Source organism: Anolis sagrei, chromosome 2, assembly GCF_037176765.1.
Source record: "Anolis sagrei isolate rAnoSag1 chromosome 2, rAnoSag1.mat, whole genome shotgun sequence".
Taxonomy (NCBI): Eukaryota; Metazoa; Chordata; class Lepidosauria; order Squamata; family Dactyloidae; genus Anolis; species Anolis sagrei.
In genome coordinates, this window is record NC_090022.1 from 159,131,226 (window position 1) to 159,149,301 (window position 18,076).

At 42.4% G+C, this 18,076-nt stretch overlaps 1 protein-coding gene across 2 annotated transcripts in view; it reads left to right on the forward strand.

Annotated features, from left to right (window-relative positions):
* LOC132768073 (phospholipid phosphatase 3-like) overlaps positions 1-18,076 on the forward strand; it is a 58,606-nt gene that overhangs the window by 21,492 nt on the left and 19,038 nt on the right. For both annotated transcript variants that reach the window (XM_060763656.2, XM_060763657.2), the window contains exons 3-4: positions 13,525-13,682; positions 15,215-15,495. In XM_060763656.2, coding sequence (XP_060619639.2) covers positions 13,525-13,682; positions 15,215-15,495 — 439 coding nt within the window. The remainder of the gene's footprint in view (positions 1-13,524; positions 13,683-15,214; positions 15,496-18,076) is intronic.

Here is an 18,076-nt window from a genome sequence, read left to right on the forward strand (position 1 = left end):
TGTTTCCCTAAAAGCCCCCTGTCCCCAGGTTGAAGCTAAAACTTGGACTTCATTTCCTCTAGAATTAATTAACTCTGCTGCTTTCTCTTGTAAACCAGCTAGGACTTTGAAATCAATGTATATAAATAAAAATGTAATGTTTGTTTGTGGGATTAACATAACTCAAAAACCACTTGACGAATTGACATGGAATTCGGACACAATACACCTAACAGTCCAACGAGTGTCCATCACCCATAAACACACACACGCACACAAAACCCCAGCGGAACAGTCTTAAAAACCCAAAAAATACATCATATATACATACATATACACATATACACATGCACATATACATGCACACATATACATATCCACATGTATAAATATACACACAAATATGCATATAGACAAGCACACACATATACACAATATGCATGTACATATATAAACACACAAATATATATACACACACACATATATATATACACACAAACACACATATATACACACACAAAACACATATACACAGACTGGGCCACAGCAACGCGTGGCAGGGGACGACTAGTCTATATAAATAAAAACGTAATGTTCGTTTGTGGGATTAACAGAACTCAAAAACCACTGGACAAATTGACACCAAATTTGGACACAAGACACCTAACAACCCAATGTATGTCCCTCACTCAAAAAATTGATTTTGTCATTTGGGAGTTGGAGTTGCTGGGATTTATAGTTCACTTACAATCAAAGAGCATTCTGAACCCCGCCAATGATGGAATTGAACCAAACTTGGCACACAGTTCTCCCATGACCAACAGAAAATACTGGAAGGGTTTGGTGGGCAGTGTCCTTCGGTTTTGGAGTTGTAGTTCACCTACATCCAGAGAGCACTGTGCACTCAAACAATGATGGATATGGACCAAACTCTACACGAATTCTCAATATGCCCAAATGTGAACACTGGTGGAGTTTGGGGAAAATACAGTCTTGACATTTGGGAGTTGTAGTTGCTGGGATTTATAGTTCACCTACAATCACAGAGCATTCTGAAACCCACCAATGATAGAATTGGGCCACACCTCCCACACAGAACCCCCCATGTGGGTCACAGCAATGCATGGCAGGGGACAGCTAGTCTATATAAATAAAAATGTAATGTTCGTTTGTGGTATTAACAGAATTCAAAAACCTCTGGATGAATTGACACCAAATGTGGACACAAGACACTTCTCAGGCCAATAAGCGACCATCACTCATAAAAACACTGAAAAACACAGCGGAAGAGACTTAAAAAGCCAAAAAACAAAAATTACATTACAACACTTGCGCAAAACCAAATATACACATATTCACAAATATATACACATACATATGCACACACAAAACACATATACACAGAATGGGTAACGCATGGCAGGGGACGGCTAGTGCTTCATAAACATTACAGTGATGGTAAATGACACTAGAAGTCTTCTAACACTCTTCTAACATATGCCAGATGAAAATAGGAACATGGGTTTTACATTTCATATGGGAATTATCCCCTGCAAGGACACACAGAGCCACAGACAACCTCATACTGAAGGTCTTTATGAATTATTATTTATTATATTTATTTATATCCAGCTTTTTCTGTCCACAAGGAGACTGTTCTGTGCACATAAGAGGCACTACTGCAGCTCTTTCACTTTGCACTGTAGCAAATGGCATTTAGAGGTAGAATGCTTCTGAATAATGAGGTTCTATTTTAGCCATTGTTGCTGATAGTCGTTAATAGTCCCATTCTCTGGGAATTGGCGTAATCTTTTTACATGTGTGTAAATCATTTCCGATTTATGGCTTCCTTAAGGCAAATATTTTACAGAACTTTCCTTGGCAAGGTGTGTTCACAGGATTTGCTTTTCTCTGAAGTTGAGAGAGTCCGAATTGTCCAAGGTGAAACTGTGGGTTTCCGGTGTCAAACAGGGATTCATACCTTGATTTCCAGAATCATAACCCAGCACTCAAACCACTGTACTATGTAGGCTTTTGCTTTTTCTTTCTTTTTTAAGGTAAAAAGGTTTTCCCCTGGCATTAAGTCCAGTTGTTTCCAACTCTGGGGTGTGGTGATATCTCCATTTCTAAGCCAAAGAGCCGGTGTTGTCTGTAGACACCTCCAAGGTCATGTGGCCAGCATGACTGCATGAAGCACTGTTACCTTCCCACCGGAGCAGTACCAATTGATCTACTCGCATTTGCATGTTTTCAAACTGATAGGTTCGCAGAAGCTGGGGCTGACAGCGGAAGCTCACGCCACTCCCCAGATTCAAACCTGTGACCTTTCGGTCAACAAGCTTAGCAGCTCAGTGGTTTAACCCACTGCGCCACCGGGGACTCCTCTTTCTTGTTTTAGCCATTGCCTATTGTCATATTTTACATTTTTTTCTCCTTTTTGTCTATCTTGAATCTAGTGACCATCCTTGGTCTTTATTATCATATCCCCCTATAGAGTATTTTTATGGTATTTCTGAACTTAGAAACCTCTCAGATTTCAGCTGTTTCTTGTGGACATGCTCTTGTATGGAGTACAAATTAAGTACACGACACACCAGCAAGTGGTAAACACACATTCCAAATCCAAAACAAAGCATCACTGACTTCATTGGGAAACAGGTACAGATGGAAGTTAAAAGATGTCAATCTTTTTATAGACCAAGACATTCTGGAAGTGGAACTTTCCTCCATGTCTGTCTCAGTCCTTCAACACTGGAAACAAATGGGACTTCTGTGCAAGACTGGAATCAGGCACAGTTGCACAAGAGATTAAAGCCAAAGGCAGACCTCAATGTAAGGCAGTGGGTTCCCTACAGATGTTTTGGACATCAACTCTGAGCAGCCTTAGCTGCCTTGGACAGTGTTCAGGGATTCTGGGAGCTGATGTCCAAAACCTGGTTTAGGGCAATGTCCACACTGCATAACCTAGTCTGGAAGGCAGTGACTGACTACTAGCTAGGGAGAATAGGAGTTGGCAAGGGCAGGGACCCATCCACACTACACAGTTAAAGTGCTTTGATTCCACTTTAACTGCTATGGCAACATCCTGTGGAATCCTGGACCTAGTCATTTATTTGACTTTCCTGGCTGAGAATTCTCAATGCCTCTCCCTAAATTGCAAATTCCAGGATTTCACTGGATGGAGCCATGGCAGTTAAAGTGGAATTGTAGTGCTATAATTGTACAGTGTAAATAAGCCCCCAGTGAAAATACATCTGCCTGACAGACAGGAAGAGGCCAGAAGAATGGTCAGAGGAGACCAAAAGCCAGTTGCTTCTCTGGAAATTATCCAGACCTGACTCAGAAGTATATAGTCACTTCTAAAGTAGCACTTTGTTGTTCATTCATTCAGTAGTTTCTGACTCTTCATGACTTCATGGACCAGCCCACGCCAGAGCTCCCTGTCGGTCATCACCACCCCCAGCTCCTTCAAGGTCAATCCAGTCCCTTCAAGGATACCATCCATCTTGCCCTTGGTCGGCCACTCTTTCTTTTTCCTTCTATTTTCCCCAGCATCATTGTCTTCTCTAAGCTTTCCTTTCTTCTCATGATGTGGTCAAAGTACTTCATCTTGGCCTCTACTATTCTTCCCTCCAATGAGCAGTCAGGCTTTATTTCTTGAATATGGACTGGTTGGATCTTCTTGCTGTCCAAGGCACTCTCAGCACTTTCCTCCAACACCACAGTTCAAAAGCATCTAAAGTAGCCCAGTGGTTCCCAATCTTTGGTCTGCCAGATATGGGGACTTCAACTCCCAGAAGTACCAGACAGCTTAGTCATCTGCCCCAAACACCTGAAGGACCATAGGCTGAGAAACACTGCAGTAGATGATAAATCCATTCTGCGGTCTGTCCAGGAGGTAGAATGATAAAATGATAAACCTGCTCCGGTCCTGCCATCCTGAGATGGACCGTCCCGAGAAGTCACAGCTCTTGGTTGTTTACTCAGTCCCTGCTTCCCTTGCCTACAGTTGGCCACTACCCAGCTCTCTGGGCTTCTCCAGGCCTGCTTCTAGTACGAACCTGCTCTCTGTTCCACCTGCTGCTCCTTCTTCCCCATTCAAAGCAAAGACAGCATCACAGGCTGAGTCTTGCTGTCTTGGGTGTTGTTGTGGGAGGGGGCCTCTGGGCAGGCTGATGCCTGTCTCTATAGAGTCGGGAGCACTACCCTACAGAGCAATGCCAGAGGAGCAAATTCAGCCCAGAAGGCAGAGCAAGGTCTCTTCTTGTTAAGCAATATCATTTACCTGCTCAGACTGTAAAACATGGGTGTTTCCAACTGCAGACAAGGTGCAAAGAGCGTGGTGTAAGGGAAATGATATACAAACACATCAACTCAGGATTGGCAGCTTGTTTTGCTGTGTCTTCTATGACTACAGCAAACAGGGCCAAGGCAGATGTGTATACACTAGCACTGATATGGAGCATCTCTGAGCCCTAGCAAAGAGTCCTGCGACCCATAGCCTGACCTTGCTGCTCTTACCAGCCCCTCTGCCAAGCTGGACAGCAATACCTGAGTCCTAGCTCTGGGCATTTGGCCAACAGAGGCAGTGTGAATGCCTCTGGGCAGCCAAGAGTGGTGTATATTAATAGCTGTCTCCAAGTGCCCGGAAAGATTTGCATGGATTGAAGCACCATATAAGGTGAGTTGGGTGGTCAGGATTCCAGACAGGGGGCTATTGTGGGAACTTGGAAAGTTTATGATAAGTGGGAAAACAAGACCCCCCCCCCCCCCCCCGCTTTGGTGTGGAAAACAAATCCCTGCATTTTGGTAATGATTTCTAAAATGAGATATCTCAAAAATAATAATCACAAACATAAGCCTTTAGATGTTAGCTTGCTTGCACAATTGGGACTTATGAAGTTGGCTCCTGTGCACACTGGCTGTTTTGTGTTTTTCTGGTGGCAATCCCAAAACTTGCTCACAAATTGCACAGATGCATGCTGTTAAACAAATGCATGCCATCCTTGTGTCCCTAAATCCAGCAGAAAGAGAGTTTTGTGTCACTTTAAAACTGAGAAGTAAATATCAGCATTAGCTTTCATGGACAATAGTCAGGAACATAAATCCATGAAGGGCCACAAAAGCAGATACAGCAGTGTTTCTCAACCTTCCTAATGCCGCGACCCCTTAGTCCAGTTCCTCATGATGTGCTGACCCCCAACCATAACATTATTTTTGTTGCTACTTCATAACTGTCATTTTGCCACTGTTATGAATCGTAATTAAATACCGTATCTGATATGCAGGTTGTATTTTCATTCACTGGACCAAATTTGGCACAAATACCCAATACACTCAAATTTGAATACTGATGGGGTTGTGGGGGATTGATTTTGTAATTTGGGAGTTGTAGTTGCTGGGATTTATAGTGAACCTACAATCAAAGAGCATTCTGAACTCCACCAATGATGGGATTGAACCAAACATAGCACACAGAACTCCCGTGACCAATAGAAAATACTGGAAGAGTTTGTTGGGCACTGACCTTGAGTTTGGGAGTTGTAGTTCACCTACATCCAGAGAGCACTGTGGACTCAAACAATAATAGATCTGGACCAAACTTGGCACAAATACTCAATATGCCCAAATGTGAACACTGGTGGACTTTGGGGAAAATCGACCTTGACATTTGGGAGTTGTAGTAACTAGGATTTATAGTTCACCTACAGTCAAAGAGCATTCTGATCTCCACCAATGATGGAATTGAACCAAATTGGCACACAGAACTCGCATGACCAACAGAAAATATTGGAAGCATTTGGTGGGCGTTGACCTTGAGTTTTGGAGTTGTAGCTCACCTACATCCAGAGAGCACTGTGGACTCAAACCATGATGGATGTGGACCAAACGTGGCATGAATGCACAATATGCCCAAATGTGAACACTGGTGGAGTTTGGGGGAAATAGACCTTGCCATTTGTGAGTTGTAGTTGCTGGGATTTATAGTTCACCTACAATAAAAGAGCATTCTGAACCCCACCAACAATAGAATTGGGACAAACTTCCCACACAGAACCCCATGACCAACAGAAAATACTGTCCTTTCTGATGATCTTTGGTGACCCCACTGACACTCCCTCACGACCCCCCCCCCCCGGGGTCCCGACCCCCAGGTTGAGATATACAGTACTGAAATAAATGCATGAAAGTCCATGAAAGCTGGTGCTGAAACCAGTCCATGAAAGTGAATACTGATATAAATCCATGAAAGTCCACAAAAGGAGATGCTGAAATAAACCAATGGAAGTCCATGAAAGTGAATGCTAAAATAAATCCAGGAAAGTCTACAAAGGTTGCTGCTGAAATAAATATGCTGATGCTGAAATAAATAGATCAGTCTTGAAGGTGACCCAAGAATCTTTTTTCACCCTTCTTTGTATATGGCAACAAACTTAAACACAGCACTCTAAATGTGAATCTTAGATGAAATCTTATCCCGAATGGGGGTAAAGGTCCCGTTCGTGTCCCTCCAGCATCCCTGGGTGGGGCTGATACTGATCCCAGGTCTGTTCCTTGGGCACTTGAGCTCTTTGTGTCGGCTACTTTGCCATCTATATTTAGAGTCCTCGTCCCTTCTCGCTTCCTCTCTCCTCGCCCACCCCTGTCTTCCACACACGTACTGTACTTCTTGCTGCCCCTAAAAAGAGCAAAGTGGCTTGATGCCAACTGTTTCCATGAAGTGGGAAACTCAGTGAGCTTGTTAACATTGATGCCTGTGTTTATATCAGTTTACCTGTCCCCTCGAGATTTAGGTTGGTTGGCAAGGAAGCTCCTCATAGTCTTGTCCCATTGCATTCTCCGCCTTGGCGACTCCTCTGCCCCAGCTGTCCATGCAACTTAATCCAGGCAGGCTTCTGCTGCTGGGCCAGAAAAAGCCGCCACACTCCTGTAGGGAAGGAACATGGTGATGTTCTGCTACAAGAAAGGAGATTCCATCTGAACATGAGGAAGAACTTCCTGACTGTGAGAGCTGTTCAGCAGTGGAACTCTCTGCCACGGAGTGTGGTGGAGGCTCCTTCTTTGGAAGTTTTTAAATAGAGGCTGGATGGCCATCTGTCAGGGGTGCTTTGAATGTAATATTCCTGCTTCTTGGCAGGGGGTTGGACTGGATGGTCCATGAGGTCTCTTCTAACTCTATGATCCTATGCTCCAAAAGGTGAACAGTAGCAGAGGACAGAGACAGAGGACCCACACTGCCCTATATCCCAGAATATCAAGGTAGAAAATGTCACATTATCTGAGTGTGAACTCAGATAACCCAGTTCAAAGCAGATATTGAGGGAGTATCTGCCTTGATATTCTGGGATATAGGGCTGTGTGGAAGGGCTCAGAGGAAAAGAGGCTTCACTCAAGCTCATATCCTGAATTTCATAACAAAATAAGTTCAGGAGCCTTGTTTTTGTTTCATTTTTGTTTGGATTGTCTTGGCCGAAACATCAGTAATTTAGCAGTTAGGAAGAGAGCTGGACAAGCATTTGTCACAGGTAGGACTCTAGGCAGGGGCAGCTCAACCCATTACGCAAAGTAAGCATTTGCAGTATAGTTGATTTTGTCCAGGGGCGCTCTTGAGGCGCTCTTGGGGGAAAATAGACCTTGACATATGAGAATTGTAGTTACTGGGATATATAGTTTACCTACAATCAAAGAACATTTTACACAGGTATGTGAAAGAGGCCTAAAAGACCAGTTTTAAACTGCTTCTAACAGATAGACATCCCTTCTAATGCTGTTCTGTTCTATTAGGTGATCCCTCGTAGCCCGAAGATGATGGTCCTCCAAGTGTGGTGTCTTGGTGGTGGGTCCATAAGTGATTGTGGAGCCCTATTCTTGATCCACATGTTCTCCTGCAATGAGGACATCAGTTTATAGGTCCTGATCAGGGTTGGCTTGACACACCTTCCTCTTTGCACATTTCTCCCTTTCGCCCTCCATTTGTGCCTCTTCAAATTCTGCAGCACTCCTAGTCACAGCCAGAGGCGGCCCTAGGTAATTTTCAATGGTAAGCAAACAGTATTTTGGCGCCCCCCCCCCCCCAACCAATCATTGATATATATTTTCTGTTTGTCGTAGGAGTACTGTGTGCCATATTTGGTTCAATTCCATCATTGGTGGAGTTCAGAATGCTCTTTGGTTGTAGGTGAACTATACATCCCAGTAACTACACTTGCCGCATTTGCTCCCTTGCCTGGCCTGCTTTGGGTCCGGAGGCATGCCTGAAGACCCTGGCGTGTGCACCAAAAGTCACCTCTTCTGACTTTCTCCTCAGCCATTGGGACCGAGAGAGAGAGAGAGAGGGGGGGGCAGAGGTGGAGATGCCCACCTTTCCTGAAGGTAGGTGCAAAAACAAAGGAGGGAGCGGAGGTGGGAGATACCTCCAGCCGGAGGGACTCTGTCTCTCTCTCTCTCTCTCTCTCTCTCTCTCTCTCTCTCTCTTGGGTGGAGCAGGAATGAGAGGGGCTAGGCGAGGCTCAAGGGCCCGGCCCCTTTGGGAAGAGGATCGCCCGACAGCGAGGTAAGAAAGCCGAGGCTGCCCCTGGACTGCTAGGGCTGTTGTGAGCTGAGGGGGCGCTCCTCAAGTGGCAGTCGAGGGGCATTTACAGAGGCGCCCCTGGCAAAAAAAAAAAGTGTTCTGCGACCGCTTACTTCGCGTAATGGACGAGCTGCCCCTGGTCACAGCTCCAGTTAGAGCACTCAAGGACCAGAGTTTCCCACTTGCTACAGTTTTTAAGGTTGGTGTTAAGCCCATCTTTAAATCTCTATTCCTGTCCATCATTACGTTTCCCGTTCTTGAGTTCGGATTATAGTAACTGCTTTGGGAGATGGTGATCAGGCACTCGGACAATTTGGCCAGTCCAGCGGAGCTGATGGCGCAGGAGCATCACTTCAGTGCTGTTGATCTTTGCTTCTTCCAGCACTCTGATATTTGTCCACCTGTCTTCCCCAGTGATTTGCTGGATTTTTCAGAGGCAACTCTGATGAAATCGTTCCGGGAGTTGAGTGTGACGTCTGTAGACAGCCCATGCTTTGCAGGCATATAACAGGATTGGGAGTACAATAGCTTTATAAACAAGCTAAAAGGAGTTTAAAGTATCCCTCAAACTCTCTCTGCTTTATTTGGAAAAATGCTACACTCACAGAGCTCAGTCGGTGGCAGGCATGTAGCTGGGGGGGCTTGGGGGGCTTCAGCCCCCCCCCCCGAAATTCTCATGGTGGTCTCTGAAAAGGCCTTACTGGTACATTATTTAAACTGTTGTTTATTCATATCATGATCTGATCACCATGCTCAATATATCTCATATGCATGGGGGTATTGGGGTAACAATACAAAAGCTGAGCGGTACCTATTGATCTACTCACATTTGCATGTTTCTGCTCCCTGGATTTGAACCTGTGACCTTTCGGTCAACAAGTTTAGCAGCTCAGCGGTTTGACCCACTGCACCACCAGGGGCTCCTAATAAACTAGAACTTTGTGACTACAACTCAGGAGACCAGAGTTGAATTTCCTCCTCAGCCATGGAAACCCACTAGGAACTTTGGGCAAGTCACACACTCTCAGCACCAGATAAACCTGTGATAGGGTTGAAATAGGATCACCATAAGTCAGAAACAACTTGAAGGCACACAACTGCAATGCTTGTAAGCAATGTGTTTGAATTACTATCCATGTTATCATGGGAACAGATGAGGCCTATCCTATTCCGTGTTTGTAGGAAATCTGCACAGTTCATCAGTTTGGATAACATCTTTTTCCCATGCACATGGGCTGACTTCATATTTTCCAAATATTGTTCCCTGATTCCTTAAAAGTTACTCTTGAGCCCAGCCCTAGGTGTGGGTAGTTAGTAGATCCCTCTGTGGCGTGGTAAGGATGATGTTTGCAAGGTCTTGGCATGAGCCACATGACATCTGGAGTCCCAAGAAACGTGTGCCAAGGCTTTTGAGGTGGAAATGCCTCACCTGGAAAACACTTTGTTCTATGCCTCAAGGCTCCTGTGCCTGGTTTCGTTCTTCCACTCCCCAAGATGTAGCAAGAAGGAATCCACTTGCCCTTGCCAGGGAAACTAATAAGAGAGGACAGAAGAAACAAATTTGTGGGCAAGGGTGGTTGGTGGTTTACTAGCTGCAGCCATTTCTCTTGTTCCAGAGCTGAAATGTGGCTTTTTGGAGCTTAATGTTAATCTCTTTTGGTTAGGACAACAATCCTCAGCTCTGCTTCCTTTCTAGCGGCTGGCTCCTAACGTGAACCACATTTTTTCCTCTGTGGTTGAGTCTTCTTGTGCAGGAAGCACAGACCAAATACCACAAAGAGTCAACAAAATTCATCTGATCTTGGTAGCTCAATTGGATGAGGACACGGAGAGAGCCTTCTCGGTGGCTGCTTCCAGGCTGTGGAGTTCTCTTCCACAGCAGATTTATTTGACCTCCTCTTTGCTCTATTTTATCCAGTGGGCAAATACTTTTTGTAACATCCTTTTAGTGTTTAAATGATGAGGCAGGAAGGTGTTTTGACTGTGGTGTGATATGGTTCTACCTTTTCATCTTTTAATTGCGACTTAAATTGATTTAAAATGTTTTAACTGTGTGCTTTTAAATTACATTTTTGTTGGATTGTTTTTTAATTGTTGGAAATACCATTTTACTTGGGCAATGCTTTTTCTTTTTTGGGTTGCTGTAGGTTTTTCGGGCTATATGGCCACGTTCTAGAAGCATTCTCTCCTGACGTTTTGCCTGCATCTATGGCAGGCATCCCCAGAGGTTGTGAGGTCCTTCTTTTTTAATTGTAGGATGCTTTAAGCCGCTTACCAGGAGAAACGTGGGGGTGTCAATGAAATGAAATGATACCCCTTTGCGGATTTTATAGTTCTGAGCACTGTTTCATGTTCATTTGTCACCTTTAAAAAATATGTTCACTGTTGGTATATCACCCCGGTAAAACTAGCAAAATGCTATAAAAATATAAATGAGAAATGTTAGAAATGTGAAAAAGAAAGGGGGACTTTCCACCACATTTGGTGGAGTTGTGACAAGGCAAAAAAAAAATTGGAAAGAGATCCATAAGATGACACAAGAGATCCTGCAACTTAGAATTCAATTAAAACTAGAGCATTTCCTCTTGGGGATTTTAGATTTAAATAAGGATAGGAGTAAAGATGTTTTATTTAATTATATATTATTATTATTATCAGCAGCAAGAAAAGTATATGCCCATTACTGGAGAGGGAAAGAAATACCAAGTACTAAAGAATGGATATGCACCCCCCCCCCCCCGATTTTTTATATTTTTGTATTTAAAAACCTAATAAAAACAATTTAAAAAAATAAAGAATGGATAATTAAATTGCTGGAAATTAGAAACACACACAACCTGACCCATCAATTAAGAAATAAACAATAAAAAACAAAAGCAGATTGGAGTTTGCTAACAAAGTTCATGGAGAAAGAGAAGATGGAAATATGGACATAAGTATTAAGAAGATAAGAGCTATCAACTTTATTGAATCGAACTGATTGGATCCAGAATGCGAAGACAGGAAGCCAGCAACATGCCCTTCCCTGTTTTTACTCTATAACCCCCCCCCCCCCGCCCCCAAACAACCTCACTTTTACCCTTTATCTATTCCCCTATTTTTGCATTATTCCCGTCCCCACCAACACCCTGCATTTTTTACTCTTACTCTTTCTTTTTTTCTTTCCCTTCCCTTCCTAATCCAACCTCCCCACATTTCCCTCTTTCCCCTTTTATGTATAATTTTAAAAATTCTTCAGTAAAGATATATAGAAAAATATATCTAAGGGAATAATAGCAAATAATAGAGGATAATAGCAAGCATTACCTAAATGAACAACTTCTTTCATGTTGGAGGTTTCCTGTCTAGAAAAGTTCTAGGGTCTAGGGAAAGCATATAACTGAATCACCTGGAAGGCCTAGAAAATTCCTCAAAAGGGCATATTTTATCAGATGTGGATAGGTGAAACCTCAGATACTTGTCTGTATAGGCAAGTGGAAAACTAACAGACTTACCTGTATCCTGTCAATACACAATAATGTAACATGCATGCAGAATTTAATAACCCAGAGGAGAAGTCCGAATCCTAGTTGTAATTTTTTAAAAAAACTGTATTCTTAACTTAAGAAATAGATGGACTCCAGTTTGCCATTGGATGGAACCTATTTTGAACCCTGAATGGTGATGTGGCTAATATAGTTCACATCCCACAAGATCACTTTATAACATATTTATTTATTTACTTACTCCATTTCTATCCCACTCTTCTCACCCTTGCAGGGGATTCAGAACGGCTTACTCACTGGCAGTATTCAATGCTGCATATTTATTTATTTATTTACAACATTTATATGCCTCCCTTCTCACCCCAAAAGGGACTCAGAGCGGCTTACAATATAGTAATATAGTACAACATACTATATTATTAGCATAGAACTGGAATCCCCGGTGGCGCAGTGGGTTAAACCCCTGTGCTGGCAGGACTGAAGACCGACAGGTCACAGGTTCAAATCCGGGGAGAGCGCGGATGAGCTCCCTTTATCAGCTCCAGCTCTTCATGCGTGGACATGAGAAAAGCCTCCCACAAGGATGATAAAACATCAAAACATCCGGGCTTCCCCTGGGCAACGTCCTTGCAGACGGCCAATTCTCTCACACCAGAAGCGACTTGCAGTTTCTCAAGTCGCTCCTGACATGACCAAAAAAAAAGCATAGTACTAATACATCATTCACAATATTAGTATTATATAATATTATATGTTCTTTTTAATTGCTTGTATTGTTGTGATTATTGCTTGTATTGTTGTGTTTGGGCTCGGCCTCATGTAAGCCGCACCGAGTCCCTTGGGGAGATGGTAGCGGGGTACAAATAAAATGTTGTTGTTGTTGTTGTTATTATTATTATTATTATTATTATTATTATTATTATATTGTTGCTGGGGGAGGGATTCTGATGTCACAGGAGAAAAGATGGAACTGTCTTCTCGGCTCCCTTCTTTACTCTGGCCCCAGAGTGGACGTTGGTGTTGGGAGAGGGGCTCTGATATCACCTGATGTCACATAAAATACAATACATCAATACATATAGCATTATACAAATCTCTTATCTGAACTGGCCCTCCACCTTTATGTAACAGTTATGACCTATCGTAAAGAAGTAAATAAAGTAAAGTACATATTACTTAAACAGTCATTGTGTTTGGATACTCATCTTTATGGAGATCATCTACAATCAGCCACTACGGACTCTTACGAACTCCTGCACTTTTCCTTCTGCACAGCCATGAGTCAAGATTTGAGAGCTTTACTTTCCTTTTGGCTCAATGGCAGTTTGCCATGTGATCCAGTTTTATCAATGAATGCTTTGTTGTATGAACTACAAGCTTCCAGGTTTTGTGGTACTAGTGGAAGATGAGCATTATGGTGTTTGAGCTGCTGTTTTTCACAACATATCCCTCTTTTGTCTCTCCCCCCACACCAACCTGTTGTTGCAGCCTCCATCCCATTCCTCATCTGTGAGCTTGGCATCGTCTCCCCTGTGCGCCGCGGCTTCTTCTGCAACGATAGCAGCATCAGCTACCCAGTCCAGCGGAAGGAGACCATCACTGACTCGGTGCTCATCTCAGTGGGCATCCTTATCGCTTTTATTGCAGTGAGTCTTACTAAGATGGAGGGTACTTTTTTGTGTTACCTCATACCCTGATCTGCACGAGCCTGCTCTGCGTAATACTCAAAAGATGAAGTTTGCAGGCAAAAGGTTTGCCAAGGTTCCTCACTATACACCTTACAGATCATATCTTGGAAAAACGTTTGGAGTAGATGTCCTAGAACTCTCAAGGTAGCTGGCCAATTTTGCAAGTCGGGTTTTAAAAAGTAATATTTCCAGGCTCTGCTACAATGTACAATAGTGTTGCTAACTGGTTGAGTAGCTTTCATCTGAAATACCGAAATCCAAAATATACTCCATTTGCCCACAAAATACTCTAATTGTACCCATTGTCCAAATGGCTGAGAGACTGACACCTTTGCTTTCTGATTTTTCAATGTACAAAATTATTAAAAACATTGGTTATAAAATTAAATAAAAATAAATAAACAAATAAGTTTATTTGGGGACTCCCCAAGGGATCATACCTTTGGGTTATGTGTCTAAGACTTTATTAAATATTAATACATTCAGGTTTAAATTTTGGTCCTGTCTCCAACATATCTCATTATATAAATGCAAGTATTTTCAGTCCAGAAAAATCTGAAGTACTGATCACTGCTGGTCCCAAGCATTTTGGATAAAGGATGCTCAACCTGTGTAGCTTACGTTGTGGGGCAGCAGAGTCAATTAAGTGTTGATCTCAGAACTTGAATCTTCACCCAGTCATGGAAACCATTGGACAGTCTAGGACAATTCACATGCATTCAGGTTTAAGACAAAGGAAATTACGAATCCCCTCTAAATAACTCTTGCCAAGAAACCCCATAATAGATTTGCCTTAGGCTCACTATGTCAGAAACAACTTGAAGACATTCAAGAACAAGAGATCTGTAGGCCAAGTCCTTGGACCTGTTAATTCTGACACAGACACACAATATTCTTGGTAGTGGTGGCTGATCCCAGTCCCATCCAAACCAGATGATTCTCCCATCTTCCTTTCATGCAGTGTTAAGTATTACCCAAGCAGGGACACAGAGTTGGAATGAGACCTGAAACTGAGCAGGAAGCAAACAGATGAATAACTTTGGCCAAAGTATCCACCAGGACTTAGCACTGCTTTCAGTCCAACCTACTCACAGCACTAATCCAGACAGATTTTTTTTTATTTGAAGCATCAAGTATTTTATAAAATTTGAAAGTTACACAAACAACAATGACGTGTCCACGAGGAAAACTGTTTTTCTGTATTGGATGCACACATTGTCCATATGTATCAAGAATTTCTTTGTTGACAAAGATGTTTCTGAGGTCTTCTCCAACTAATACTGGCCCAAAATACATATTTCCTCCCTTTCTAAAAAAATCTTGCCACAACTAGTCTGTTCTCTTTGGAAACCTATTGTGCCCTTCTATTAGTTTCGGTGCTTGCTTGGTTCACACTGGTTAGCTCGCAGAGGCATAGCCTCCTGCCTTGTTGTCTGAGACCTCAGAAATTCCTAAAAGCCACCTTTTCTCTGTTCTTACCTCCCTTCCAGATCACTTTGGGCGAAAGTTTCCGTGTACGCAGCTTACCCCAGAAATCACACTCTGTCGTGTCCAATCCTTATGTGGCCGCCCTCTACAAGGAGATGGGTGCCTACCTGTTTGGTTGCACTGTGGGCCAGTCGCTCACCAACATGGCCAAGCTTGCAGTGGGTCGCCTCCGCCCACACTTTCTGGCTACTTGTCGGCCTAATTTCACTCACATAGACTGCTCAGCTGGATATCTGGAAGATTATGTCTGCACTGGTGGGGCCTCTGCAGAAAAAGAGGCTAGGTATGTACTACAAATCTTTCTCCTCTCTGTTGAAAAGAGGTGTTTGGCTGTCAGAAAACTACAGGTGTCCAGAAGTGGAATTTTTTTATTTATTATTATTATTATTATTATTATTATTATTATTATTATTATTATTATTTGAAACACAACAAGATGGGTCCACAGCACTCTGCTGGCTGTTGAATTGGATCACACGTCGGACACTTCCCAAGTGTCTAGGACTGTGTGATGTATCAGCGAATAATGTGTGCAGATCCCAGTAAGGTGGCCTTCTGCAGCTGGCAGATGGTAATTTTGTCAGTGCTGATTGTGTTTAAGCGCAGGCCAAGGTCTTTAGGCACTGCACCCAGTGTGCCAATCACCACTGGGACCACCTTGACTGGATTGTACCAGAGTCTTTGCAGTTTGATCTTTAAATCCTCATATATTATTATTATTATTATTATTATTATTATTATTATTATTATTATTATTATTATTATTTCTTACCTCTCCTCGAGGCAGGTTACAGCATAATTAAAACACATAAATATTGTTAAAATTCCTTAAATGCATATATTCAAATGTATTTCTAAAACAGATACATATTCAAATGTATTTCTGTAAAATACATATTAAAATACACAGAACAGAGATTAAACACAAGATATGAGTTTAACATTCATGTGTGGATTTTCTAACTTCCAACCTCACCATCCATGGTTTGGGTTGCTACTGGACAACACAACAGGAATTACATGTTTGTGAAATAGACCAACTTCTTGTTGGTCTATTTTGGCCACACATTATTATGCCACAATTCCAATAGTTTTGAGTTTTATTTCATTTTAAAAGTCCTTAGAACTATGACCATGTTGGCCATTCGTGACAAACCATGGTGTGGTTCATTAAAACAGTTTGTTGTGATGTTCAAACAACATCCTGATTTGTGACTGAATTTGAACTCTGGTTGGTTTAACTTTAAAGTATGACTTGTCATTACTTCCAAAGTCATGACTTGTCCCCAGTTGATATCCCAAGCTGCCCACCCTGAAATAGAACTAGAAACAGGCTGGGGAAATATGGGAATGTTGCAGGTCTATGTGTATAGATGCCAAACTGTTGCAACAAGGTGGATGAGGTGCACAGACTCTATCCCTACCTAAAATGTAATTCCCCAAACCAAGTTATCTCTTCCCTGGTGTTTTTCTTGCTATAACGATTTCTTCTGGTTTGCTGTTAGTGGGTTTGGTTGAATGAGAGAAGGTGGTGGAAGGAAGAAAAGGCTAATATGTGGATGATATCCAAAATCAATTGTAATCCCCTACCACACAACAATGACTTATTGTATTGCTGTATTGATGACTTAAAATGATAATCATCATCATCATCATTATCATTATCTTTATTTATACCCCACCACCATCTCCCCTATGTGGACTCGGGGCGGCTTACATGAGGCCAAGCCCAAACAACAAATTACAACAGAATAAAACCGAAAATGCAAACTGAAAACGCAGACAGTAAACAACAACATCATAATTGCATAAAACATGTGAATGCATCTATATAAATAAAAATGTAATGTTCGTTGGTGGGATTAACAGAACTCAAAAACCACTGGACGAATTGACACCAAATTTGTACACAATACACCTAACAACCCAATGTATGTCCTTCACTCAAAAAAATGATTTTGTCATTTGGGAGTTGTAGTTGCTGGGATTTATAGTTCACCTACAATCAAAGAGCATTCTGAACCCCACCAACAATGGAATTGAACCAAACATGGCACACAGAACTCCCATGACCAACAGAAAATACTGGAAGGGTTTGGTTGGCAGTGTCCTTTGGTTTTGGATTTGTAGTTTACCTACATCCAGAGATCACTGTGGACTCAAACAATGATGGATCTGGACCAAGCTCTACATGAATACTCAATATACCCAAATGTGAATACTGGTGGAGTTTGGGGAAAATAGAATCTTGACATTCGGGAGTTGTAGTTGCTGGGATTTATAGTTCACCTACAATCACAGAGTACTCCGAATCCCACCAACGATAGAATTGGGCCAAACTTCCCACACAAAACCCCCATGTGGGCCACAGCAACGTGTGGCAGGGGGCGGCTAGTAGCAATATAAAATTACAATAAACACAATCACAGTGACAATGGGTGGGCTACATGTAAAGATTAAAAGAACAACTAATTAAAATTAATTATCAGTGACAATGGGCAGGTTACATGTAAAGATTAAAAGAAAAACTAATTAAAAACTAAAATCACAAACACACACACATCCCTCCCTTCCACAACTATCACTACATGTGGATCTCAGGAATCCTGTTCAGATGTTTTGCAGTATGACTCCCATCATTCCCATTGAGGCAGATAGCAGCTGTAATCCAATCCATGGTGCTTGCTTTGTTGGGAAAGGCTGTTCCAAAGTGTTGGGTTTCATCCCTGGACTGCACAAGTTTTTAGTCCTCAAGTTTTTAGTCCTCAATGAGTAGCTAGCCTAGAGGCAGGGCCAAGCTCAGGGATTTCTTTCCTTGACATTCCTATGCATGTTTCCTAAAGGGCTTTGCCTTTGTCTTTTCT